General features: G+C 39.1%; 3 protein-coding genes across 5 annotated transcripts in view; all 3 read right to left on the reverse strand.

Annotated features, from left to right (window-relative positions):
• adnpb (activity-dependent neuroprotector homeobox b) overlaps positions 1 to 5,373 on the reverse strand; it is a 13,478-nt gene extending 8,105 nt beyond the window's left edge. The window contains exons 1-2 of one of the 2 annotated variants that reach the window (XM_017487101.3): positions 5,263 to 5,373; positions 1,476 to 1,592 (exon numbers count right to left, since the gene is read on the reverse strand). In XM_017487101.3, the coding sequence (XP_017342590.1) occupies positions 1,476 to 1,583 (108 nt within the window). In that variant the 5' untranslated portion in view covers positions 1,584 to 1,592; positions 5,263 to 5,373. Of the gene's footprint in view, positions 1 to 1,475; positions 1,593 to 4,703; positions 5,134 to 5,262 lie in introns of those variants that run through there. The other variant, XM_017487100.3, reaches the window with a different exon arrangement.
• Positions 5,374 to 6,275: 902 nt separating this feature from the next.
• dpm1 (dolichyl-phosphate mannosyltransferase subunit 1, catalytic) lies at positions 6,276 to 11,983 on the reverse strand. Its single transcript, XM_017487103.3, has 9 exons — positions 11,789 to 11,983; positions 11,284 to 11,383; positions 11,114 to 11,147; positions 8,826 to 8,902; positions 8,650 to 8,675; positions 8,432 to 8,527; positions 7,884 to 7,952; positions 7,665 to 7,779; positions 6,276 to 6,955 (listed from the first exon to the last, which is right to left on the reverse strand). The coding sequence occupies exons 1-9, from the start codon at positions 11,920 to 11,922 to the stop codon at positions 6,851 to 6,853; spliced, it is 756 nt and encodes a 251-aa protein (XP_017342592.1). The 5' UTR covers positions 11,923 to 11,983; the 3' UTR covers positions 6,276 to 6,850.
• A 1,562-nt stretch (positions 11,984 to 13,545) lies between these two features.
• Positions 13,546 to 27,696, reverse strand: part of LOC108275935 (collagen alpha-1(XIV) chain) — a 39,505-nt gene continuing 25,354 nt past the window's right edge. For both annotated transcript variants that reach the window (XM_017487099.3, XM_017487098.3), the window contains 27 exons: positions 25,540 to 25,666; positions 25,271 to 25,410; positions 24,989 to 25,121; positions 24,724 to 24,866; positions 24,322 to 24,451; positions 24,097 to 24,213; positions 23,322 to 23,468; positions 23,172 to 23,228; positions 22,958 to 22,996; positions 22,718 to 22,856; positions 22,474 to 22,616; positions 20,340 to 20,449; positions 20,057 to 20,215; positions 19,834 to 19,911; positions 19,531 to 19,617; positions 19,385 to 19,438; positions 19,170 to 19,265; positions 19,019 to 19,072; positions 18,866 to 18,919; positions 18,279 to 18,332; positions 18,090 to 18,161; positions 16,788 to 16,823; positions 16,617 to 16,683; positions 16,303 to 16,491; positions 16,109 to 16,186; positions 14,657 to 14,818; positions 13,546 to 14,562 (listed from right to left, as the gene is read on the reverse strand). In XM_017487099.3, the coding sequence (XP_017342588.2) occupies positions 14,534 to 14,562; positions 14,657 to 14,818; positions 16,109 to 16,186; positions 16,303 to 16,491; positions 16,617 to 16,683; positions 16,788 to 16,823; positions 18,090 to 18,161; positions 18,279 to 18,332; positions 18,866 to 18,919; positions 19,019 to 19,072; positions 19,170 to 19,265; positions 19,385 to 19,438; positions 19,531 to 19,617; positions 19,834 to 19,911; positions 20,057 to 20,215; positions 20,340 to 20,449; positions 22,474 to 22,616; positions 22,718 to 22,856; positions 22,958 to 22,996; positions 23,172 to 23,228; positions 23,322 to 23,468; positions 24,097 to 24,213; positions 24,322 to 24,451; positions 24,724 to 24,866; positions 24,989 to 25,121; positions 25,271 to 25,410; positions 25,540 to 25,666 (2,694 nt within the window). In that variant the 3' untranslated portion in view covers positions 13,546 to 14,533. The remainder of the gene's footprint in view (positions 14,563 to 14,656; positions 14,819 to 16,108; positions 16,187 to 16,302; positions 16,492 to 16,616; positions 16,684 to 16,787; positions 16,824 to 18,089; positions 18,162 to 18,278; positions 18,333 to 18,865; positions 18,920 to 19,018; positions 19,073 to 19,169; positions 19,266 to 19,384; positions 19,439 to 19,530; positions 19,618 to 19,833; positions 19,912 to 20,056; positions 20,216 to 20,339; positions 20,450 to 22,473; positions 22,617 to 22,717; positions 22,857 to 22,957; positions 22,997 to 23,171; positions 23,229 to 23,321; positions 23,469 to 24,096; positions 24,214 to 24,321; positions 24,452 to 24,723; positions 24,867 to 24,988; positions 25,122 to 25,270; positions 25,411 to 25,539; positions 25,667 to 27,696) is intronic.

The following is a 27,696-nucleotide window of genomic DNA, read 5'->3' on the forward strand; positions in this document are numbered from 1 at the left end:
GGGCAGAGAGTTACAGAGAAAAAGGAAGAACCACTGCATGAAGTGCAACATGCTCTCAAATTTGTTGATTTAGAGTAAATAACGGAGGCGGACCGAGTAAACTCATTCCATCTGAAAGAAATGAAAATACTGGAGCTCATATTTTTCAATGTGTCACGACTGAAACTTGTACCATCCATTAACTGTGGATTAACTTGTACCACCCATTACTCTATTTTTTACTACTATTTTCACTATTACTAAACACTACTATACATTTTCTCTACCTAGAGGCACATTAAAATATGTGTGTTTACAATAATACATTGTATTTAGATCATTAGTAGAAAATAACAGAGGATAAGATTGACTATTTTGCTCTAACGCCCAACAATTATAGTGGTTCAGCATGGATCGTCACATTTCCAAGCCCTATAAAAGGTTCATTTCACACCATAAATAGGATAAGTACTTCATCTGACAAACTTAAAAAGCTTAACACTTTCAATTACATAAGCTTTTAAATGTATTTGTAGTTGCTGCAGATCCTTTAATGCATTTTTAGATAATGTTGCATGCCATAAGCTTTTTTTAACTAAAATTTCAAAAGGCCAATGAAGTAGGATCAAGAAAATAGAGTTCCATTCATTCAATCAATCCCAATTTTGAGTGAAAAAAATATATATTACAACGCTCTTAAACATAACAAAAGGGATACAATATTGTTATGAACTGCTCAGTCTGAAAGCTTTTTCCTCACAAAAATATAAATATAGGTGGGCTTTTTAATTGCTTTTTTAAACTTTACCAGATCTGGAATTAAGTGATTTTAAAATCACTTGCCAAATTGCATATTTTCCCCGACTTTCTAGATCTGCTTATAGCCCCCGATTTTCTCCCTATTTTTCTCCTTTATTTAGTCCTTCACACCTCCCACCCACCAGTCAGCTCTCTGTCATCATACGACAGCTACCAATCAGCTACCATTAGCATTACCATGGGCAACATAACTCACTCGGAGGAAAGCGTCATCTGCCGTCTTCTGCCTGTGAGCTCACAGACGCCCATGATTGGCTAGTGTCACTATGACTGACAAGGGAGAGACTATATGCATCATCAGGATTTGAGCTCACGATCTCCAGACGATAGGGTGAGCTGGTTTTAATCTGCCCGCATCACACGGTTTAGTCATTTCTAGTAGCCGTCGTGTGAATTATGGCAATTAAATGTTCTCATTGCTCTTCAAAAATAAATACTTGCCTATAAAGTAATTATAAAAATGTCTACCTGATATACAATGTACACACTGATAACAGTGTTGATGCTTTAATAAACATAAAGTTAAATGCTACAGAATTGCTTTGCATGTGTATTAATCGAATATTAAAGACGTCTTGCCCCATTGGTGCAAGCTACATGAGTAGGAGTTGATAGGTACTGTAGCATCATGTTAATAGAAAATCATTAAGACAACAACTTGTGACAACAACCCTTACCTCAACGTGTTCCTTGCAAAACTCTAAGCCAATATCCCCCAGTACTTTCTTTACATTTTTCCTGGCTTTCCGCAAACTGCCAAGGTTGTTAACTGGGAGTTGGAACATGCTGCCCACCTATAGAATTAAAAACAAACAAACAAACAAAAAAAAACAGTAAAACATTAAAATGCATGTTCAAATTTCGGACATTCTGCAAGTTCTAATAACATTAAGATACTGTGTCAGAACTATACCAGCCCTATAGCATGACCCTCAGGTTTCAAAATAATGTTTTTACGAAACCACGAATGGCTAAAATCTTTGGGTTTAACTATGAAGCTCTACAAATCACCTTACATGTCAGTATCAAGCTTAAATAATAGGTCTTACAATTCCAAATGATATTTCTTTAAATATGAAGTCACACACATACTCAAGTAAGAGAACTAAGTGCAACGCTTGTAAACCTTGTATTTATATTAGAACTTGGATTGCAATTCCTGAGACATTCAAAAACAGTGAGGAGTATTTGAAAACTAAATTCTCTTATAAATGCAGCAACGTTTTGTTGATAAGATTTCAGAAAATCTTTTTGATGTGTCAAAAGCTCTAACCATCTTTGGATATTCATAAAGAACCTCAGGATCCAAAGAAGTCAAAAGACACACACCACATTTTTTAACTAATCAGCCGGCAGGGACAAAAAAATAAAATAAATAAATAAATAAAATCGGGTCTTCTGTAAATTATTCAGCTTGTTTTGTTGACTGAATAATCATCTCGTTTTACACTCAATGGCAGAAACTGATAGTGAATGCCGAAAAAAGGGGACGTTTTAAAATGCTCGTACACTAGGGAGTGTCATAGTACCAAATAAGCTGAATTCAAATTACGTGCATGTCCAAGTGTCAACGTGATGTCTAAACCTTTCAGTCTGATCTTCTGAAAATGTCGGCATCTTCTGAAACTTTAAACCCTTTGATGAAACATTTCTATTCTGATGGGAGTGGTCTTGTTCAGGATGACCCTGCCCCCATCCACAGGACATGAGTGCTCACTGAATAACATAATGAGTATGAAAATGATGTAAATCATATGCCATGACCTTCACAGTCACCAGAGCTCAACTGAACACCTATGGCAGATTGTGGATCGAAGTGTTAAGACAGCGCTCTCCACCAGCACCACCGTCATCATCATCATCATCAAAACACCAACTGAGAGAACATGGCTTCAGTACAGTTGCAGAGACTTGTACAATCTATTTAATTTAATTTTTAATCCCCACCCCCAATATCTGTATTAAGGCTTGACTGTTTATTGTTGTCGTTTGCAATTCTGCTATCAGAGAGTGATACGTACTACAAAACATGATTTATTCTATTAACACCCTGACCTCTGAGAGGTTCCAGGTTAGTTATCCGTGACTGGATACACAAAAATAATAGCAGATGTAACAAAAGTTTAGCACAGCACAGAAAAAATAAACAGTATGTTTCTGAACAAATGTCCTTCATAACCCATGCGATCAACACTTGGGTGTTGATTTCACCTCCACCTCATAAACAACTCGGTCACACAGTCGACGAAGGACTTAGGTTATGTATCCGGCTTGTCTGGAAACTGGATGTACTGTACTTAATTTTCTTCCTACATCTGCCTGGTCTTTCACCAAAAACACAAAGTAGTCTGAGGTACTTTCTATAGTGAAAATAAAGATATACACAGGCACTGAACTGATCCTTTAACTGAAACCCAGTTACAGACATGGATGCTTCACTGTCCATCACCACAGTATCACAGCACTGACTTCGAGCTCAGCTCTGTATCTACCAAAAAAGAAAAGAAAAAAAAGACAGACTTCCTCCTCACTCTAGCCATTTCTCATTCAAAGTAGATGGCGCTAGAGAACAGCTCTACCCTGTCTGTTATATAAGCCTCTCCCCACTCTGCCTGCCCTTTTTCCGGCTCTCTTTTTGTGCTGCCTCCTGAACAGCAATCACAGAATGGCGCCTCCTATTGAGGCAGCAGCTGTGACACGGTGCAAATGTCTGCAGTGGATTTTGGGTGGGGGTTATTTTCAGCTTGGCCATCTTAGTGCAGGTGATTTGGAATAATGTTATCTTTCCAAAATAGGTGTTCTGGGTTAAGGGAGACAAAAAAATTTGATAAAATATATACAGAAACAGACACCCAAAAACTTGGTCCACCTTCTGAATGAAGATACTTAAACATACATATACATGTCTGTGTTTACACAGACACATTTTATATATATGTACACACACACACACCACATAATGCTACAACAACATCCATATTTTCTTCTAAAGCTGTGCTTGATGTAAAATCAATCAAAGAAAAGTTAACTTGTAAACTCCTGTGCATCAGCTCAAACCAAAAGTAGATATCTGTATAAAATGTTTTGTACCCCTCCCCCCTTTTTATTTTTTTAAATTATACTGAATGTTGAACTTTCGGTCAGAATAATACCATCTGATCAAACATAATATATGGTCAAATTATCCAGATTCAACTTCCCAAAAAAGGATGTCACAAAAGTATCCCATTATTAAGCAGGCATCCATCCAAGAGTCTTGGACGTGTATAGGGCCAGTAAATGAAGCATGCAGCTATCACAGTACAGTATTTTTACAAGTTATTAAATAGTAGTAGATTTTAAGTTCAGTGGACGTGTAGAGACGACAGCAGGTGACTCAATTATTACTCGTGTCTACCTAGTACTTCTTATACACTAGACGAGTTATTTATTATCTGTTCTTTTGTGACAAACCAGTGACAACAAACTGTCTATAAATCAAGTGGCTAGCTCCGTTAGCTCAAGATTCTCGAGCCTTCCTCCTTGTGCTTGTTACAAGGGTTTATATGGATGACCATCTCGCACCGGCTAGTACAGCATTCTAGCTTGCCGGCTAGCTAAATGTCTAAAAACGAGTATAACCCTACCCTAGATATCTATTCCGCTGTGAGCACTTCATTTATCTCATTTAAAGCCGCGCTTTATCCATCCTAGCTTCAAGAGACTCGCTGAATTCTTGCCGTTTGCTAGCTAGCTAGTAACTACTGTAATTTTAGCTAGCTAGCAACCTCGTCGCTATGTTGGCCGGGGGTATGTTTTTTTTTCTTGACGAAATTCGGTTTTATTACTTAGCCGAGTAGCTTGCTAGACACACAAAGCAGTTAGGTAACTATCTACCCCCCGAGTTTGACAGCACACACTTTTACCTGGCTCGGACTCGGCTTCCCGCTGAGGTAGTCGCCTCACACAGCACAATTGCTGAGAGACAAAGCACAAGCGGCGCGATCCCCGTGCTGTCCCTCCTCCTGTAGCCTGCAGCCGGCTCTCCGGACTAAGCTATGCCGAGGCGGACACACCACACCGAAAGAGGGAGCTCGACTCCTGCCACTATCCGACCCCGGAGCTGTCTGCCTCTGCTTGTTCGACTGGCGGGGATTTACTGCAACTCATCTAGAAATCCTGCTGAAGCGCCGACGGGGAAACTTTGCCGATATAAAAAGCACGCATATCACGACAGTCTACCTCATTCTAAATAATAGTAATAATTAAGCACAATTAACGCACTCGCGGCATTTCCTATAACAATGCATCCCTATCCTTAACATGTTCCGTTCAAAATGGCGTGTGAAAGAGGGCGGAAGTGACATATGTGTTTGATTATGATAAAAGGGAGAGAAAAAAATCACGATGGCGGCAGAGAGTCGAAGTGCGAGCAGAGGTTTTAATTAGCACTTTACCTGTTCACGAGTGCCCTCTTTAGCTTACCTGGAATTCGCAGACTTCAAAAAGCCGGGTGTCTTAGCGCCGGGTATTTTTCCCAGTGATATCGCAGTAAACAACCCCCCGTGTGCAATAGCACCTAAAATATCCATAGGGGGCGCCATTTGCTAAACCGTGATTGGACAAAGTCCGATGCGTCAATTCTGCATTGGGTATCTACCCCCGCTGAGAGTCGGATGTATACAGTGCCTCAGTACTCAGTTCAGGTGGTGGCGCTGTGCTGCTTTTGCGCGCAGGTTGCCGGGACTACTTTTAGACGTGAAGTGCTGGGGTGGGTATCAGACCTATAAATCCTTGAGGGATACCCCAAGTTATCCTAGTTATGATGTATTCAGACAAACTTTGCCTTAAATAGTTAATAAAGACACAAGGAGATACTGTCATCAGTGCAAAATTCTATTTAAACACAAAAGAGCAATTTAAAAAAAAACCATCAAGGGTTGAAAATATCTGTACAACTTTATGCCTTAGGGAAATGTAATGAGATCTTATAGAGCGTATAATGAAACTGGACATGCTAAACCTGCGACAGCATAATGAAGGTGTAATTAAGCCCTTATGACACATTAGTACATTGGAATACGATTAAATCCTGTAGGTACACTAGGAAACACACATTGCCCTCCTGTTGTTTTATAGCAATTTGATATTGAGATGGGAATGTCTTGGTCTCTTGAATACTGCACGTACACCTCAGAAGACTCCAACCATAAATAAACTTCAGAACATTATATAACATTCGTGTATGCCACATACGAACAATGTGGCAGATTTGTGTTTCTTTCTTTTATTTGGTGAGTTTAACACTTTAAAGAACTCAGATACTTTGGAAAAAGCTTTAATTGTCTACCAAATGCAAAAAAACAAACAAACATCGACATCACATGAATGAAACGAGTTGATCCAAATACAAAACTGGGCTAATTCGTGCAACTGTATATGCACTGGAGCACAAAGTTATACAAGCACTTTCCATTAACAGAGAAACAGAAGATAGCTTCGTGGAAATTTTCAAATTTATTTATTTATTTATCAGCAACATCATTTTTTCAGCATTCTTCTCTACATGTCATACTGATGCTGCTCAAAATATAACATCTCTTGTAACATCTGACTCAGAGTCTTACAACAAAACATTTGCATCTATCACAGGGACTTAAAAAAAAAAAAAAGATTTCTGAAAACTTTTTGAATTTCAATTATGACAAAATTTCTTGCGTAATTCATGCAAATTTGGTCCTGATAGCAATTCTGAGACTTATGGGGTGCATGTGCTTTTAACAGAACTAAGCAGCCTAAGAAAGTAAACACAAACGTATCCATAAATTGTGGCAGGTTATGTAATAAAAAAAAACAACCTTTCCCAAAATTAACTATTAAAAACTGGTCAAAGCAGAACATCAGACTCCACTCCAGATTGTAATTTGTAGTGCCAGCTACGGTTTGTAAACATGGGATCTTTAATTACACCAGAACCATTAGGCAAAGTGCAGCAGGTGAGTGCAGTGTGGCTGAGAAGGAGGTTTTATGAACTTGCCACAATACTCAGCAGGCCATAGAGCCAGTGATTGAGTCATGTTGTGGCAAAAAGTGTGAGTAATCCTTTCAGAAAAGAGACAATTTCATTTCCTCCTAGTTTGGACTCTCCATAGACACGGTCCACAAATGAGATTGGAACCTGCAGAATAAAATAAAATAACATAACAGCATTTCTGTTACAAGAGCACTGTGTGTACAAACAGCCAGAATGCAGAAAAAAAAACACGGTTTGCCAAAGTTGATATGGAAGAATTCGACTGGCCTGCACAGATCACCGATCAAACCCCAATGAACACCTCTTCGCCCAACCTTACTAATGTTCCTGTGGCTGAATGGCCACCCCCCACAGCCATGCTAAAAAATCTAGTGGAAAGTCTTCCCAGAAGAGTGGAGGTTATTATAGCAGCATAAGGGGAACCAAGTCTGTATTAATGCCTTGCCTTTGGAATGGGATGTTCAAAAAGCACATATGACGGTCATGTCACTGTCAGGTGTCTGTGAGGAAAATTTTAGTAGCGTTTTTGGAAGGAATCTCCAGTGTTTAGAGAATTGGAACAGTCAGAGCTAAAGCTGTAATAAGGTTGTTTGTTTTTTTGACATGGGAAAGATTTCAAGATGGAGGACTTTGTGGTTTCTTGGTAACATGACAAACTGTATATTAACAGCTTCAAAAGGAAAAAAAAGGCTGGCTAGTGAAAGAAAGAGGGTTTATAGCTAATATAATATAAGTGATAACAGGAACCAACTTGTTTCTTGAATGTTCAGCTTTTCTCAAATGCTGTGCCTGGTTTGGCATTTTCTCAATAAGGTGTCAAGTAATAACAAACATAAACAACAGAATAACTGACCTCTCCGATGGTGTAGCCTAGCTGTCGAGCACGAACGATCATCTCCATCTGGAAAACATAGCCCTTAGACACACAATGCGCCACCAGATGCTCCAGTACTTCTTTCTTATAGAGCCTGAGAAAAATCAAAGAACTATGATAATCAACAGTGTCTCATCACCAAAACATGTTGGCTTGGGGTCATCAAGTCAGCAAACCGTTCTGAAAAAATCCTCATACCTAAAGCTTCCTGTCAAATCTGATGCTCCGGGTCTCAGCAGCACTTGTGTGATGAAATTCGCCCCTCGGCTACAGAGAGACATAAGGAGAGTACACAGGAGAAGGGATTAGTGCATAGAAAATAGAGTAATAAAACATCAGTTTGGTTATATAGCACTTATAGGGTTTTTTTTTACTTGTCTACAAATAATCAACCAATAAACAAAGATTTATATATAAGCAGTTAAGGCTCTGGGTTACTGATCAGAAGGTCGCTGCCTCTGTTGGGCCCTTGAGCAAGACCCTTAACCGTATCTGCCCCAGGCGTGCCATATCATGGCTGACCCTGTGCTTCCTAACAAGCTGGGATATGCGAAAAAAGGAATTTCACTTTGCTGTAATGTATATGTGACAAATTAAAGCTGCTTTGTCTTCTTCTACATACCATAACGAAACTAAAGGTATTCTAAACTCTTGTGTCTTTTTGACGGTTTCATTACATAAACAAAAAAAATGTTAATAATGAATCTAAATACATCTGGAGGCAGTTAATGTAGGGAACAAGTCACCTAATGAGCTTTCGGCGCAGGTCCCATCCATACACACCTCCATCTCCTCTATACCTCGTTCCAGACACTAAGTCATATCCACCTTCTTTCTGTTTTCTACACAACAAAGACAAAACAGTTTGATATACAGACTGTGGCATGACATCTTAAAACCAACTGTCGTGGGAATTCATTTAATTTAAGAAAGGTCTTATACAGCAACGTAAATTAGAACTTACTTAATAAATTCTGGAATAAATTTTGGCTGCAAAATAAATAAATAAATAAATGTATGAATAAACCCAAACATCTGTGTTATAATATAATGAACTCAAATAATTTTACAAGCAAACTTAAAATGGATCATAAGTAAACCAGACAGAAAAAAACGATCCATTTTTTTTTTTGCCCTTACGTGATGAGACAGATCAGCATCCATAATGATAATGAAGTTTCCAGTAGCATGCTTAATGCCGTGGATGTACGCAGTCCCTGAAATGCAATTAAAACCCCATTATACAGTTTACACAGTTAGACATAATGACTTTGCAATCCAGTGCTGCTAATAGGATGAAACTAATGTGTGCTTGAGAAGTGAATGGAAAACTCCACCCTGAAACATACTGAAGCTGTTTTTATTAAAATACTTGTGGTGTGTTTAGTCATTCCGGTGCCAATTTGTTCATTATTCCCAAAAGAAGTTAGCGGCTGTTTGCAACACTGATGTCATGGGGTGACACTGCTGGTGCAGTTACAACAGCGCTTACGTCATCAATCTCAAACAAAGGGATAACAATCACTAATGCTTAGTGTCATGCTAATGAGAAATCCAATATAGACATAAAGGAGATAAGATCTGGACTCCAAGCTCCAGAATGCAAAGCGGCTATACAGCGCAGTTGTGTTCAGTTACAGCATAGAATGCTGAAAGTTGAAGCTCTGAAGCTAATCTGTTTGAGGTGAGAGAGCTGGACAGACTAAAGAGCTGCTGCATCCCTCTCTTTAATTAGAGCTGAAGTAAGGGCTGCATTCATGGTGACTTGCAGGTGGTAATTTGAGGGTGCAATAACACGATTTACCCACCTCGGCCCTTTTCACATGCGGGGGGTACACGGATGCCTCCTTGAAACCTGTGCTCTGTCAGAGCATGTAAAACTCAATAAAAGTTTCTTTAACTGAATTTATAGACTTACAGACCTAAGTGGCTGTTGTTACTGTTCTACTGTAGTGAACTTTAAACATTCCTGCAACATTTTAGCCTGAAATTGCTGTAAAGACAACAGCGAGGAGCATTTGCAATAAGGTAGCCAGCTAAAGTTAGTAATAACCCCATCATGATCTCATGATTATCATTTCAAAACAGTATGTTCAATGTTATACAGGGTGTCTCAAAAATCTTCATACCTATGGGAAATTAACAAAATGTCATCCAAAATTTCATACTTTTATGAATTTATGGTAGCATTTTTTTTCAGATAGCCTTTAAGGATGCCTTTGACAAAAGAACGTATTGAAATCATTGTCATGGCTGGATCGGGAAGCTGTTGCAAGCTTGCGATGGACTTCAACAGGAAACATGGCGAGTACCTCACACAATGCTGCTGCCAAACTTATTAATAAACGTAAAAAGACTGGAAGTGTTGTGATCTGTGTCGGCATATTAACTGATCTAAAGTCAATCCCGATATAAACTCATTTAGAAGTAGACGAGGAAGTTTACACTGTTCACAGTGTGTGCAGCCATGTTAATTTTGACGTCACTATGTAAACAGGGAAGGAACAGGTAGTCGACAAGTTGAAAATGCAAGTTGAAGGGGTGTTTTCAGTGGTTTTTATCTTTTGTAGGTGGGGAAATACAAGTTGCAACTTTGCCTCTACAGGTCTAGAGGTCATAACCTCCCAACTAAGGAAAAACAAAATCAAAAAAGATGCCCTCCTCAATTCGGAATTCCTGCTCGGGAACTTGGGGTCTCCTCAACTTCAAGTTCAGCAAATGAAGTTTACTCCCCATTGCACTACCATATCACATGCTTACACTATATTCATATTTTATATATATATATATATATATATATATATATATATATATATATATATATATATATATATATATATATATATAGTTAAATAATGTTTAGTATACTTTTAACTCCCTGGGCTGCTGTAATAGGTGAATTGCCCTCTGGGATGAATAAAGTCATCAATCTATCTATCTATCCATCTACATCAATATATATCTCCATCTCTCTATATCCATCTATCTATCTATCTATCTAATCTATCTGTGCACAGTGCCAGCAGTAAATCACTTCTTAACTTTAAATGAGTTGTGCTGTATGTACAAGTATTTGCTTTAGCTCAATTAACATACAGAGACTTTCGCTTGCTAAATCTATAATATTAACTATACTGTTGAGGGCACTATCCATCACTCATCACAGTTAGCTAACAAAACGTGAACTTGGAAGCGTCCATGTCCCCCCGTCCCCATTTTGTAACTTAAATGCACGGAGGTGGGAAATGACATCATTCTGAGCTCTGACTTCCTACTTCCAGTGCAAGTCAAACACAGCGCCAGTACCACCACCGGCAGGTCGTTGAACGGAATTGTGGGTAACGTTGGAAACCTTTCACCAAAGTGAAAACAGACCATGTCAATGGATTTTTCGTTTAAAAATCCAGATTCAGTTTGGGCTCACTCACCTAAACCTAATTTCTTTGCTCTTGGTCTCAGGACCTGAAAAAACAAAGCAAAACAGAAAAAAACAAACCAAACCAGGAGTTATTTGTTTAAATGCACACTCATCACTCATCGTGTAAGAGTATATATCATTGTATAGGACAGCACCACAGCAATATTAACTTTCACTAACAATCTTATCCTCTCCGTAGATTTTCTGTAGCTGCTCCGCGATCTGCAGTGTCCCATCAGGGCTTCCGTCATCGATCACAATAATCTCGTAGTTGTAGCCGCTAGATACAGTAATACATTCAGTCACTTAGCACGCTAAAAATGACTTGCAAAGCTAATGCATTCTCTACGACTGAAACCGCATATTATGACATTTATATAAAGAATGTCGTAATTTGTTTAGATGTGGTTTAGCTTGGTTAAATTGACGAATCTTTTTGACGAGGAGCTCAGTGACAGCTCATCATTAACTAGCTACATAATAGAAGCTATTTGCTGAATACCAAATGTCTCCCATTGTCTACATATGCGCACTTCTTAGTGTACGTGACTATAAGTGTAAGGGAGTATACACCCTATAATATAGTGCCCTATATATGTACACTTACGGAACCATTTGGGATTCAATCAGAAACTAGCAGGCTACACTGAATAGTTACCTTTTTAGTTTATTAGTTAATAATTACCTTTCGCCAAAATATTTCACCAGCAGCCACACGATTAGGGGTAAATTTTCCCGCTCGTTGTATGTCGGCAACAGCACTGAATATTTGTCAGTCTCTTCCGGGGTCTTCTTCTTGCTGCTTTTACAACTCGCCATGTTGGACAACTTTAACTACCGGATGTTTCCGTCAGAAAGAGTTATCCGGTGTAACATACAGAGCTCATCATTGGTTCCGAGAAGGATACCGTTTGTAATACGGATGTAGAGCTTAGGCTATATGCTAATACGTTCCCTGCTGTGGGGAAAAACAAGTAATATAAACCATTAGAAAAACTCTTATGGTTTCCACTACAGTACCATTAAACCATTAACAAAAGCAGTGTGTTTTGGGACATATTCTATTGGGATTTAATGGTTTGTATCCGTTTCCACTTGACATAAACATATCACTAATAGAACCCAATATATTACCAGTAGCTACCCACAAGAACCATTATAGTTTCCATTAAATCCAATACAATTTCCATTATAACCATTAAAACCCATTAGAATTTCTGTAATGGTTTCTGTTTTTGTTTTTCAGCAGGGTTGTCTATCATTAAGAATGATAATTTTATAGTATTATGTGCTAAATACGACTAAAGTGGAATGATAATACAAGAAGTTATAATGGAAATGCATATTATTTAACCTTACATACACGATATGGCCAAAAGTATGTGGACACCATCACGCCCGTATGTGTTTGTTGAACATCCCATTCCGGAACCATGAGCATTAATTTGGTCGTTTGCTGTTATAATAACTTCCACCCTTCAGGGAAGTATTTCCACAAGATTGTAGAGCATGGCTGTGGGGATTTGTGTTTATTCAACCAAAGAGCATTAGTAAGTTCAGGCACTGATGTCTGGAAAGAAGGCTTGGTGTGCGGTCGGCGTTCCTGTTCATGCTAAAGGTGTTTGGTTGAGGTCAGGGCTTTCTGGAGGGCTTAGAGCTTAGACTTCTTCCACACAACCCTTGGAAAACCATGTCTTTATGCCTCTCGCTTTGTAACAGGCTGGAACAGGTTTGGCTCCTTAGTTCCACAGAAGTGAAATCTTAATTGTACATATTACGAAGACATTCTAGACAATTATGTGCTTCCAACTTTGTGGCATCAGTTTGGGAAACACCCATATATGGGTGTAATGGTCAAGAATCCACAAACCTTTGGCCAGATAGTGTATAAGCATTACCTGCACACATTTCCTAATTGTCTGTTGGTTTTCCCTCTCTATCAGTCACTTATTTATAATCACCAGTACATTTTCCTTTCCTGTTCTCCCAATCTAAAATCACCTGCCGAATTATTACCCTCTCTATAATCACTCAGTGCATAAGCACTATCTTTATAATCACCCACTCTATCATTGTGCTTCAAAAAGGTAAGAACTACCTCTTACCAAGCACTTAAATTAGCACTTTGCTATTTATTTATTTATTTATTTATCATGTATTCCTTTGAAAATAATTGTCTTGTGTTTTTTCATGCTGTACTAACCTCCGCAGCAGGGTTTTTAGATTTATGGTACGCTTGGTTGCTGACCTAGTAAACTAGCATGAAAATGTGTTTTTGATAGAGATTACAAAACAATCCTGTACATCATTCTGGATAAGGCTGTCTTGCTAAATGGCATAAATGTAAACGTAGGTTAAATGTTATAGAATACAGACTGTACCAAGAAATATTTGTATTACTACGTAAGGAAGGTGCTGTTTACTGGAAAAATATTTTCAGTGTCATAGTACGACTATTTTTATTATTTAAAATATAGTTTTGTTCCATACACACAATGATTTACTGATGCTCATTTACACACGCACACACACACACACACACACACACACACACACCACACACACACACACACACACACACACACACACACATACTTTCAGGTTAGTACAGATTTCAGTTAGAAAAATTACTATTTAAACAGTAATATGGCAATAAAACGAATATACATAGTGTTAATTGTGCTAAAATAATTTTAGACATTAGCAAGTAAAATAGGCCTTATGAATATCAGTAAGCCGTCACACATTTATCACAGTTTTGTTTCATGATTATTTCATACAATTCAATTTAGTTTCAAAATTATTTTGAGGCAGTTCAAATCAGAGTACAAAAACAAGTGATAGTATTAATATGCCTTCGACAACATATTGGTAAAAAAAACACACACACACACACACACACACACACACATACACACACACACACACACACACACACACACACACACACATTGTAGTGCATAAATACAACAAAATAAACCACGGTATTGGTAAAATACCAGCCAAAAACTTCTCAGTGCGAAATTGGCATTTTTGTAAATTTCCTATCAATTCCCCATATTACAGAAATACCATCTCCTCCTTGCAGCACATAATGAGTCCTGCTCAAGAATATTTGTCAAGAATATTTATGATCCATGGCACTGGTTATGTCCAGAAGATTAGTGAAAGAAGGGAAACTATTAAAACAAAACAGGCGTAAAATGCCTGTATATAGAGCAAAGGATGATCAAACGTTTTGAAGATCTCATTAAAAAAGAGGAGCCAGTCTGAAGGCTCACACATTGAGGAATAACAAACAGGTCTATAAATATGATAAAAATCATCTCCCTTGCATTCAGACCCATTTGAGTATGACATCCTGAAGTGTCTCTATAATATCTGGTGAAAGTTGCTCTCTGGTCGTAACTGCTTAGTTCTTATGTTTGGATCAAGGCTGGTATCCATAGTATGGATCCTCTGAAAAATGAAAAGGTAAAACCAGGTAATGAATATTAGAGGATATAAACTGATGCTGCACAGTATCCATAGCAGGAACAGAATCTATATGTACCTGCAACTGGAGGGCCTCCACGATGGCAGCCGCTGCTGTCACACACACCAGGGGGGCCAATCTCACCTGGCTGTCCTGCAGCTCCGGGAATGCCAGGAATACCTGATTTACCATCTTCACCTCGAGGGCCTGGTATCCCCATCTTGCTTTCTCCTGGAGGTCCTGGTGAAACCCAAACCATATCGATAAATATGGATTATCTCATATCACACACTTGTTATTCAGACAATTACAGATTAAGTCTATAAGCAAATTAAATATATTTAAAAAATCTAAATTTGTACGTTTTAGAACCCTTTGTGATCTGTGAAGTGAACTGCAATTTGTCCAATCACTCTCATCTCCTTTATTGAAAGTATGGATGCCTCTCAAAGTAAAAGAGACAAAGCTGATCAGCTCTGCTTTGGCTGTGGATGAAGCTAATTTCAGGGCCAGAAATATGATGAATGATGAAAAGAATCCATTACACTGCATTATTTTCAGCCACTGTCTTTTAATATATCATTGAATGTACATGAAATTTATCCACCTTAAGCATAACAAAACGACACCTTTTGAGTAGAGTTCGAGCTAAAGTAATCTAAAGTTTGACATAGTTTCGATATATGGTCAACGGTTCAATTCTATAACGATCAATGCAATGCTCATTTAGATAGGCCTATAGCTGATGTTGTATTCTGCCTATAGGTGAACAAAATGTGCATGGCTATTTGACGCATGAAGCTTGTGACACTGAATTTGTGTTCGCCAAGAGTGTGATATAAGTTCCAAACAAAAATACTTGCACATTGCTGTGATGACAATAAAGATCTACGTGACTTGGAAAAAAAAGGTGTTAAACCCAAAAAAAACACTCTTGATACTGTCTGATAGTACATGGATATTACACATTGTGCAAATGTCTCCCAATCCCATGCATTAGGGACTATGTCTCTAACAGTTAAATAGGTGAAGATGAATAAGATTTGAATGATTTCAATATCACCATCAAATGTCCTGGGATATTCAATTACTTGCAAGCAAAGTAAAAACACAATAAACATGCAAAATGATTTATGAAGATGGTCACGAGTGCCGTCGCTGTCCTTTTTTCTTTGCAAAGAAAAAAAGGTATCTAGTATGAATTTTTTTTTTTTAAAAAAAAAGCTCTTGCCTCTTTAATGCTCAGACAACAGCAACTCCCAAGTGCCAATGGTTCAAAGTTATGCAGCTCAAACACATGGCTTCCAATTATATAAAATGAAACTATGTTTGAATTAATTAGTAACTTATTTGTTTTATTTACCGTCTGAAGAGCTTTTTATTCATGAAAAGGACGTGAGTGTGTTTTTTCCTCATTTTGACGTATTTCTTTTTGGCCGAATCGCAATACAACACCTGGTATTGGTGTAGAAGAAAAAATTTTGGTATTGAAACAACCTTACTTTAGAGTGAGATGTCTGATTTTGATACCTGAAAAACCCTTTATTCCTGGTGGTCCCTGGACATTTGAGCCTGGATCTCCCTTCTCGCCAGGCAAACCCCTGCGTCCTACAACAGAAATAGAGGTCAGTGTTGTACTTGGACTAATTAATTTACATGTTTGATAACTTAACTGTTAACACCTACCCAGAATGACAACCCTAGAGATTCTACCGAAGTCTTACCCTGCTCACCAGGATACCCTGGTCTGCCTGACTCCCCTCTGTTTCCTTGACGCCCCGGAGGACCTCTGGATCCTGGGGGTCCTTTACCACCCGGGATTCCAGGCTCACCTGGAGGTCCAACAGGCTCCTCAACAGGCACAGGAGTCCGACGAATCTCATTTAGAAAGGCGTCTAACTTAAGCACTTCGTCTATGACACAATACCATAACAGGTGAAAAAGTGAATGACGGAAGCCCAAACTACTTTACTTCCACAAAAACAACAACATGATACTTATTTCTTAAATCACAATCATATTTTAAATAGAAACATACTGTGCACTAGCTTTTCACAGGCCTGAGTGACAAGGTCGTAGATGATGGCAAGAGACTGTGGCTCTCCCTATTAAACAAAGACTCACAGTACATCACAGAATATCATCCATGGTTTCTTTCAAGAAGATGAATGGTGAGCGTACAGGGAGAAATACTGTGGATTTAACTTACCTTCTCTCCTCTCTCACCTTTAATCCCAGGAAGTCCCTAACAATAACAAAAAAAAAAAACCTCAACTTTAGCTTCAAGTATTCCAATCTAAAGAAGCAAGGCAGCTCTTAATCAGAATGAAATAAAACAAAAACGACTGTTACCATGAACATGCACCTTATAATCACTGTTTTAATAATATTCTGATCAACATGTTTACATGCCAATAATGGGAACTCCAGGTCTACATTAGGTAGTTAAATAATTATACTTCATTTAGGAGCATTTTAACAAGTAATGAAGCTCATGAGCCAGTGTTATGCTGTGTGATTTCAGCAGTCTTTTAAGATTATTACTTGTCACACTGTAAAAGATGAAATCTTGGCTGAATTCTATAACAGATAATAAATGTTGTGCTTACATCATCAATCAGCATAATCCAGGCTCAAGTAAAAAGATATAAACAGAATTAAACCCTCCGGATAGCAGTGGTAAAGTTACGCATAGAGAACGGCGTTGTTTGTGGCTGCGTAAAATAGGACACGATACTACATTTCTACTAATTCATGTTACTGGTTACATGCACACTGCAAAAATGATATCTTAGCAAGTGAAAATATCCTGCATTTAGGCAAATTTATCTAGTATTTCCTATTATTAGATTACAATAAACCAAATATAAGATTAATAAATCTACTTCTCGATATTTTTACTAATTTTGGCTGTAAAATATCTTGTTTTATTGGTAAATAATTAATCTTTCTAGAAATACATGCTTAAAATGAGCAAAAATATCTACCATAGAACAAGAATATTTCAAGCTTGATGTTATAATTTTATTTTGGCAGTTGTATATAGTGTTTTACTCTCAAAAAAGCTTTAGTTGTGCTTTATCTCTGTACCAGTGTTATTGTGGAGAGGTGTGAATAGTGAATTGATCACCCTGCTCACCAGCAGCTAAACACAGAGTCATGATACTCTACACACAGAAACCCAGCAGTGTCCTGATCATTATTATAACAGACTTGCAACGATAAAATAATTTATCTGTTTACACTGATTGAAAATGTCCGATAAGTCCATTTCCATTCTGCCAGCGTAATGGAATGCAAATGTACTGTTAGTAAGGTTTAATAATGTTATATTTATTTATTGTATTCTTAGTATAGCAAACATTAGATAAATTTGACTATATTCAAGATATTTGGAATTGCCAAGAGATAATTTTTTTGGTAGTCTATCAGGATACATTCAGGATGTTTTAAGACAAAGTTAGGATGATGAACAGTAAGATTAACATATTTAGTGGTTAAGTGTACTCACTGAGGGCCCTACAAGTCCTAGTGGCCCCCTTTCTCCAACAGGCCCTGGGTGGCCTGGTATACCCTGGAAGCCCTGCAAGAACAAGATTAGAAAACTGATGCAGTAAATCTGTAATGGAAATGTATGCAAAAGTTTGAATTCACAAATGAAGCCTGTGTGAACGCAGACAGTATGGTTTTGCTATCTTACCCTTGGCCCTGTAGTCCCTGGGGGTCCCATATTACCCTCCACACCTCTGGTTCCCTAGTGAGAAAAAATGACAGCCGGAATTAAATGTATGAAACAGAATGAAGATTGCTATTTGTAACAGGTGGGGTGAGGCTAGAAGTGAAACAAATAAATAGGGAACAAATAAATTCCTTCCCTGTTCTACAAGAAAAAAAATAATCTAAAACTCCATCAGGCCTGAATCGTAATCTTACGATGATCGTAATCTTACTTTTTAAGATTGTTTTTTTGTTTTTGTTTTTACTTCCATCTCCCCTGATTGGCTGCCAGCTCCTGCCAGTCACCATGTAGTTTAATTTTCACGCCTAACACTGGACCATGATGATGTTTGATGTTTGAACTGGCCTATGACATATGTCTACAAATTTTCCAGCAATTTTCAACCCATGAACTCTGACACAGCACTGACTGTGACATACTATTACAGGATTTTTATGGGGATGCACAGCTGCTCAGGAACATCCTATTATAAAGTAGTTTTTCTCCCAAAATGCAATAGTCATACTACACAATAAAGTTCTAATTGTTGTTGAAAGAGGTAGACTTGCCTTAGGTCCTGGATTTCCCACTTCACCTTTTGGGCCAGGTGGTCCTGGCAAACCCTTAAAAAAAAAAGAAGATGACAAAAATGCAATACAAAGGATTGTGTGTTAATGCCACTGTTCTTTTTCCTGATAAATTGAGGGATGCTATAGGCTTACCTGGTTCCCAGGCCTTCCCATTTCACCTTTCTCTCCCCGAATTCCTGGAGGCCCCTAGAGAAACAGGCATACCAAGGAAGGTTTTATATGTTGTACTGTATTGCTTTTTCATGGCTAAAACATCTTCTTAGTGGCTAATATATGACCATACTATTTTCCCCATCACTGTTATACCACGAGGGCCCAAGGACCCCAGAGGACCTAAGCCACCCTCTGGTCCAGCCTTTCCAGGAGGCCCCATTTCACCCTAGGGTGGAGCAGAGAATATAGACCAGTTAGTTCACCAATTATAGTCACAACGAAACATCTGTGACTACAGATAAATAATTTAACAAAATCTCTGCTGCAGATATACTTAATTAATACCTTTTGGCCTCCCTCTCCTTTTTCCCCCTTCTGCCCACGAGGACCAGGTTTCCCCTGAGACAGAAGCAGAAAATACACTCACGCATGTACCATTATTCATTAACAAATACCCTATTTAATAAGATCTGTATGCGTTATGGACTTACCGGAGATCCTGTATCCCCAGGGGCTCCTGGGACGTTGGAAGTGCAGGTGCACGCATATGGAAGAGCTGGGCAACTCTCCTCATCTCTCTGCAGAACCCAAAAAGATGGTAGTGTGCACATTAAGAACATTAAACTTGCTTGATTAGGTGTAAATTTGTACAGAATAACATGAGGCAGGCAAATGGTCAGGTGTTCAGAAAACATAAAATAGACAAGACTGTGTGCACGTGTCTGTGTGTGTGTGTGTGTGTGTGTGTGTGTGTTTGTGTGTGTGTGTGTATATATGTGTGTGTGGTTCCTCACCTGAGAGGGCAGGTCACAGCATGTGTCCTCTAAGGCCCAGGTAATGTTACATATGATCTCAAATGACTGCAGCTGGAACTGAGAACAGCACAAGAGGAAACCCTTTATATATCCAATGCACAAATAATAACAATATTAACTGTTTCTATAATGATTTCTTTCTGTATAAAGTATAACCTTTTGTGTACAGAAATTGCATTTTGTGTCAGTGCAGCTTACTCACAGCAGCAGAGCCACTGCGTGGCCCTCGAGTCCTCACTAGCTTGCCCAGCATCTCAAAGCCGTCAGTGGGTATGTTTCCTAGGGGACGGGCAGGTCTCTCACCAACCCTCTGACAGTCCACTGACAGGGATACACTCACCTGACTAACGGACAGGTGAATCTGCCATTCACAATACAAAAGAATGAAATACACAGGAACAGTGCTAAATAATCGTCTTCATTTCCATTTACAAAGTAATGTATATCATCCTAATCTCTCTTTATTCTCTTTATCTCTCCCACACCTTGTGAAAGCTGCCATAAAAGAGAGTGTGGACTTGTGGCTGGTCAAAAGTAAGCTCCTGAACTTCTCCTCTGTAGTCCAGACTGAAGTAGAGCAACACTTTCCTTTCAGCTGACAAAATAATAATAAAAAAAAACACACACACGCACACCATGTTTAATATAGTAGTAATAATAATAATAATAATAAATTTAATAATGTTAAAATATTGTATGATGCATTGTCTATGGCACCATGGCATTTTTGATATTGTTAGAAAAGTACGCTAAGGCGAGAACGTGTTTTTTTAGACACCACAAAGATTTCCTTGCCATGATGACTGGCTAATGAGCTGATTTCAATTTCCAAGAGCCTTTCTCTTTGAACTATATGCTGAGTTGGTCTCAGGTTAAGAGAAGCCAACATGCACTTGTCCACTTACAGGTCTTAAGAACCCTTGGATGGGTCAGGGATATCCCAGCCGTCCTTAAGCTCCATCATGTCAGCATGTATTGGTTGGCATAATTAAACTGACAAGTCAGTACATCAGAGTTCATTACATGATGATTGAAGAGGCCAACGTGAAAGTGCAATTTGTAGCAATTTCCAGTTTCCCAAATATAATCAGAGCAAATGATTTTCTCATTTCATTGGTATTTCGAACACAATCTCTTTTATTTCTTTAAATTATTTATCAAGTATTAAATAGAGGTAATTCTGTCCTTTTCCCTCAATCAACCGCCATAGTCAAAGCTATCACATTCAAAAATCAATGGGACAACCTGCATTTGAATATATATGAGGTCATTTACATTGACTATTTATGGATATTTGTGGGCGGTAAACTGGGCAGGAGAAGACGCCTTTTCACCTTCACATACAGTGTAATTTAATTTCCACCAGCCCTAGCAGTAAACAAACCTCTATTCACATGACAGGTTACACAGGTTTTCCCACCTAGCCAACACGCTCAGTTTGACAGTGAACAACATCAAGGTCTCTAAGATTAAAACATACCACATCCCTGTTGTAAAATAAAGTCCGCTGCCAAAATATATCCACATTGAAAGAAAGGCCATTTTATTAAGGAAGCACCATTCTTTAAGGCATTTATTCAAAGAAAAGAGTGTAATAAGCAATTTTCAACTTTCACACCTGTGGTGAGGCGGGGCAGTGGAATAGATACTGTCAACATAGGACGTCTACCCAGAATAGTTTGCTTAGGTCTTAAATGTTCTTCATATAAACACTTCATATCTTCAAAATGACAGCATCATATTTTCATATCTTTAAAATTATTTGTGCCTGTGTGAATATCAGAAAGAATCCATTCTCTTTCACTTGCATATCGGGAGAAATAAGAACTTCCATACTACTAACCCTTCCTTTTTAAATTTTTTAAAAATAACTAAATCATTAACAATCTATTCCAAATTCGTGTTTATGACAGGGCAAGTTTCTTCCTCTGGAACATCATTTTCCAAATATCTCTAACACCTAGGATCAGAGGTTTTTTGTGAGTGTTGTGCCTAACTTTTTTTTTTTTCCCGAAAAATTTGCGATGCAATTTGTGGAGTTTTTTTTGGGTGATTTTTTGCAGCAGACTACTTGAATTGGCGAAATTGCAACTGCACAAAATCGTTTTGCATGGTCTTTTTGATTGTTTAAGCTGTACTCATGTTCCATGCATGTGAATCGAAAGGGGCTTTGACTGAATACACGCTGTGGTGACATCTTGGCCCAAATTTGGGGAAAATCTGCAGAAATTTTGAAAAATCGCAGACTTCTCTGAAAATTGCGGAGTGTGCTTGGTTTTGCGTTAATTCCCGCAATCGTGAAATCCGTGAGGGACTAAATTTGGTATCACGCACAGCAAGAAAAAGCTGCAAAGTATTTCTGTCCCAACAATTACAGAAAGATGGAGGGGCTGATTAATTAATCAAACAATGACTTTGTGCCCCTGAAGTATCCCTAGTTAACTTGTCTGGTTACTGTATACCTAAATCTATGTGGGGTTATATCACTTCTATTTCCAAGTTTGCGTGATGTTACAGTATGATGAAACACAGCTGAAAGTGGATCATTCTCACAAGTTTGGATGCTTTCATCATTTCTGAAGCATGCACCCGTATCGTTTCATGCAGCCCTGTACTCACGGTCCAGCACCACTCCCATTTTGGGCTGGAAATCGTTGTCAGTGAGCTGCCAAAGAGCAAAGGGCTCCTTGGGCGAGTCTTGCAGCAGGCGGAAGGCCAAACTGATTGTGTGCTCTGGAGAAAAGCCTGCTGGATGGATAAAGCTGTAATATAAGCCAAAGAAAAAAAAACACAATGATTTGCACAATGCAAAACATCATTTGCATAGCTGATTTACACTTGGGAAATGTTTGTAAAAACTCACCCTGTGCTTTGGGTCAGCTGTACGTCTCTGTAGAGGGTGTAGCTGGGAATAGTGCTGAAGATAAAAGGCTCCACTGAAACACCCTCCACAGTGGAGTGGGCTCTCTGAGTCAGACCAAATGCCTCCATCATGTTAAAGCCTGCAACACATACCCACCCATCATTTTTCTGGGAACAATGCCAGTGCGTTGATTATCATTCTTAATTACCATGCCAACTTAAAAGATGAGCAGGTGTTTACCTTTAATCACACTATTCCTGATAGTCATCTCAGGACACACTGTAAAAGAAAACACAACGCAGGAGATTACAATTGTTCATTCGCTGAATCATTTCTGCATCTTCAGTAACCGCTTTATCCAGGTCGGGGTCATGGTGGAATCGTATCCTCTCCCGGGAACACTGGGCATGACGAGGGAATAAAACTTGGATGGGATGCCTGCTGTGATACTCACTTTCCTTTTGTATGGGATGTAGTCTTGGAGGGACGTGTGCTCTTAATGGTGCTGCAGCTGAAAAAGAAGCACATGCCGGTATTCTGGTAATGACTCAAGCATATATTTGGAAGTGCGAGAGTTATTTTTAGGGCTGAATGAGAGTCTCACCTGTGGGATGGAGAATAGTGACAGCAGTGCTCTCTACTGTTCCTAGGCGGGAGTGCACGCTTATCCGATACACCGTCTCTGGCTGTAGCTCATTGAAACAGTGACTGCTGCTAGTTGATTTGACCGTTTCCTCCTTTATCTGCTTATCTGTGCCCAAGCAAACCCAGACAAAGAGAGCAAACTAACATGTACATTTTTTCTATAGATAAAAAATGAGAATAAATGTATAATCATCTCCACAATTTAATTTCCGTCAAAATGTGATTTCTACCATTGATATACAAAGCTTAAAGTGGTCCATTTTGGTGGCTATAGCAGATTTGCAACGGTGCACATTATAGTGACACTTTCTAACTAACTCTAAATTAAGACGCTGTTCTAGCTTGTTATTTTGATGAACACAGAGACTGGACAGTTCTGTCTTTTATGTTGTTCCATTCCCCTAAATCAAATAAGGAATTCTACTTTTTTTTTAAAAAGCTGTTTCCCAGCCAAGAACTGCATACATTCACAGAAACAGGCCATTTGACTGTCCTGGCAGATGACAAGACTGTTAACTGCTTCAAACGAAATTACACTGCCAGAATGAAATGGGTGCATATACATGGAGGTGCAGAGCTCAAACTGCGACCTTCATGAGTCTGAAGCTTTTGGCCAGAAAAGTGTACAAAAGACACTCTCAGGCTAGGAGTAACCTGTATATGGATACATTGATGACTCTTGGTGTGGGTAAGTGTATAAATAGTATATCACATAAACAGGTTGGTACTGGTACCTCTGAGGGCCTGGATGACTATGTGGTATGCAGTGATTGCTGCTACTGGCCTCCAGGACACACAGATACTTGAATGATCAGACCGAACCACGCTCACACTGCTCACACGTAGACTGGCTGGATATATGGGGAAAAAATACAAGATGTGTGTATACGGGTGGGTATACAGTATGTTTATGAATGTACTGTATGTGTGTACAGACAGAAAGATAGAAAGAGACTGACTGGTTTTGCCCTGTGCGGAGGCACTGCCTCCCTCTCTGTTGCGGTACTCAGCAGTAACCAGCACGCTGTACCGAGTGTCAGGGAAAAGAGACTGCAGAAGGACTCTTCTTTCACTGCCTGGCAACAACACCTACAAGAAAAGTCCCCAAGACTACATTACCCATGATACACCACAAGCGCCTATGTAAGATGTATGTATAAAGTATATTATTCAGTAGTGAGTCTGTGTGCTGCCATCAATATCCTTAAGAGGGCTTGTACACCAATAAGTTATACACCATAGAGTTACTGTAGTCACTTAGACATTTGTAAACAAACTTAAATTTAAAAAAAGAGCATGAAGAGCATCATTCTTATTGAAAGAAAGGAACATGTTTTATATCATTCTCATGGAACACTCACTTTGTTCTCCCGTGCATCTCCAGTTAAAGGAGTGTAGGATACGTGGTACTGCAGCACATGAGCATTAGGAGGAACCCAGCTGACCAGCATACTGACTGCAGTCTCTTCAGAGATGGACACACTAGTGGGACCTCCCCCAAACACTGAGGCAATACAAATAAACCAACAAAAATGTTTTAACAATGTCGTTTTATTACAGTAGGAGACAATCTTAATAATGCTTAATAATGCTTAATAATGCTTATCATATGTGATATATACTCACAGGTGCTGTATCTTATAGCCACAGCCTCACTTTGTGCTCCATCAGCATAGAGGGCAGATAGTGAGATCTGATATTCTTTATCATCCTCAACCCCCTCCAGTGTGGCTCCTTCACTCTCTCCATTCACTTTCAGCTTAAACAATGGAAGAAACAAAAACCTTTTTATATTCTCCAAAACCCATCACATATTCACAGTATAAGCAACTCAACCTGTAATTAATGATCAGTAATTATTACAGCATCTCACACAAGCTCAACACAATGATGACAGCTCACACTGACCTGCCTCAGGTCTCCTCCACTCAGAGAGATCCATTTAATCAGGTAGGAGGTCACGTCGTCCGCAGCCGGCTCCCAGCGTACTGTTAGAGTGTTCTCAGAGTAGTTAGTGACCCGAAGCTCAGACGGAGCAGGCACCCTTACTGAGAATGTGATGGAGAAAAAGACTTGTAGTCAAGACTGGTTCAACAAAGACAGAGCTAAGAGGACGATTGTACTGTATGATGCTTAAATCAAGTCTACAAAAACGACAAAGCAAGCATGTGACTTACATGTAGTGATGTTACCAGTGAGGGGAGTAGAGAGGCCTTTTAAATAGAGAGACTGCACAGACACCAGATACTTTGACAGAGAGGACAGATTCTGCAGTAAGACTGTGTTCACACCTGCCACCTCCACCTGAGAGAGAGAATAAAACATGATGAGAGGGACAGGAAATGTTATAATCAGGAGTCCAGAAATAGACCTTTTGGCTTGGTGTCTATGAACCCCAAAATAGAAGTCTCAAAATAGCCATTTTGCAGTGGAGAAGTTACATTATGGCAGGTAAACAATTTCTGGACATGAGTTTACTCATCAGTTTGAGTCAGTTTGACTTATTTCATATGTTGTTTCTTTTCATCATTCAGTATGTAGTGCCTGTTGATGAAATTTGTAAGAAGATCAGCCTGGAATATTACACCTCCCCATCAGCAGAGGTTTCCCTCCCCTGAGTTCTGAACAACTACACTTTTCGATTACTCCCTGTTCCCCAGAGTATGTAACGCAGGGGTGTGAAACATACAGTCCGTGGAACTGTCCGATAAGGTGGATAATCTGGCCAAGCAAATGAATTTAGAATCATATTAAATTAAAATCATATTGTATCCAAAGTACAGTGAGGGAAAAAAGTATTTGATCCCCTGCTGATTTTGTACGTTTGCCCACTGACAAAGAAATGATCAGTCTATAATTTTAATGGTAGTTGTATTTGAACAGTGAGAGACAGAATAACAACAAAAAAATCCAGAAAAACGCATGTCAAAAATTTTATAAATTAATTTGCATTTTAATGAGGGAAAAAAGTATTTGACCCCCTCTCAATCAGAAACATTTCTGGCTCCCAGGTGTCTTTTATATGGGTAACGAGCTGAGATTAGGAGCACACTCTTAAAGGGAGTGCTCCTAATATCAGTTTGTTACCTGTATAAAAGACACCTGTCCACAGAAGCAATCAATCAGTCATATTCCAAACTCTCCACCATGGCCAAGACCAAAGAGCTCTCCAAGGATGTCAGGGACAAGACTGTAGACCTACACAAGTCTGGAATGGGCTACAAGACCATTGCCAAGCAGCTTGGTGAGAAGGGGACAACAGTTGGTGCGATTATTCGCAAATGGAAGAAGCACAAAAGAACTGTCAATCTCCCTCGGCCTTGGGCTCCATGCAAGATCTCACCTCGTGGAGTTGCATTGATTATGAGAACAGTGAGGAATCAGCCCAGAACTACACGGGAGGATCTTGTCAATGATCTCAAGGCAGCTGGGACCATAGTCACCAAGAAAACAATTGGTAACACACTACGCCGTGAAGGACTGAAATCCTGCAGCGCGCGCAAGGTCCGCTGCTCAAGAAAACACATATACATGCCCGTCTGAAGTTTGCCAATGAACATCTGAATGATTCTGAGGACAACTGGGTGAAAGCGTTGAGGTCAGATGAGACCAAAATGGAGCTCTTTGGCATCAACTCAACTCGCCGTGTTTGGAGGAGGAGGAATGCTGCCTATGACCCCTGGAACACCATCCCCACCGTCAAACATGGAGGTGGAAACATTATGCTTTGGGTTTTTTTTTTCTGCTAAGGGGACAGGACAACTTCACCGCATCAAAGGGACGATGGACGGGGCCATGTACCGTCAAATCTTGGGTGAGAACCTCCTTCCCTCAGCCAGGGCGTTGAAAATGGGTCGTGGATGGGTATTCCAGCATGACGATGACCCAAAACACATGGCCAAGGCAACAAAGGAGTGGCTCAAGAAGAAGCACATTAAGGTCCTGGAGTGACCTAGGCAGTCTCCAGACCTTAATCCCATAGAAAATCTGTGGAGAGAGCTGAAGGTTCAAGTTGCCAAACGTCAGCCTCGAAACCTTAATGATTTGGAGAAGATCTGCAAAGAGGAGTGGGACAAAATCCCTCCTGAGATGTGTGCAAACCTGGTGGCCAACTACAAGAAACGTCTGACCTCTGTGATTGCCAACAAGGGTTTTTAAACCAAGTACTAAGTCATGTTTTGCAGAGGGGTCAAATACTTATTTCCCTCATTAAAATGCAAATCAATTTATAACATTTTTGATGTGCATTTTTCTGGATTTTTTTGTTGTTATTCTGTCTCTCACTGTATAAAAATTTACCATTAAAGTTATAGAATGATCATTTCTTTGTCAGT

Source organism: Ictalurus punctatus, chromosome 15, assembly GCF_001660625.3.
Source record: "Ictalurus punctatus breed USDA103 chromosome 15, Coco_2.0, whole genome shotgun sequence".
Lineage (NCBI taxonomy): Eukaryota > Metazoa > Chordata > Actinopteri > Siluriformes > Ictaluridae > Ictalurus > Ictalurus punctatus.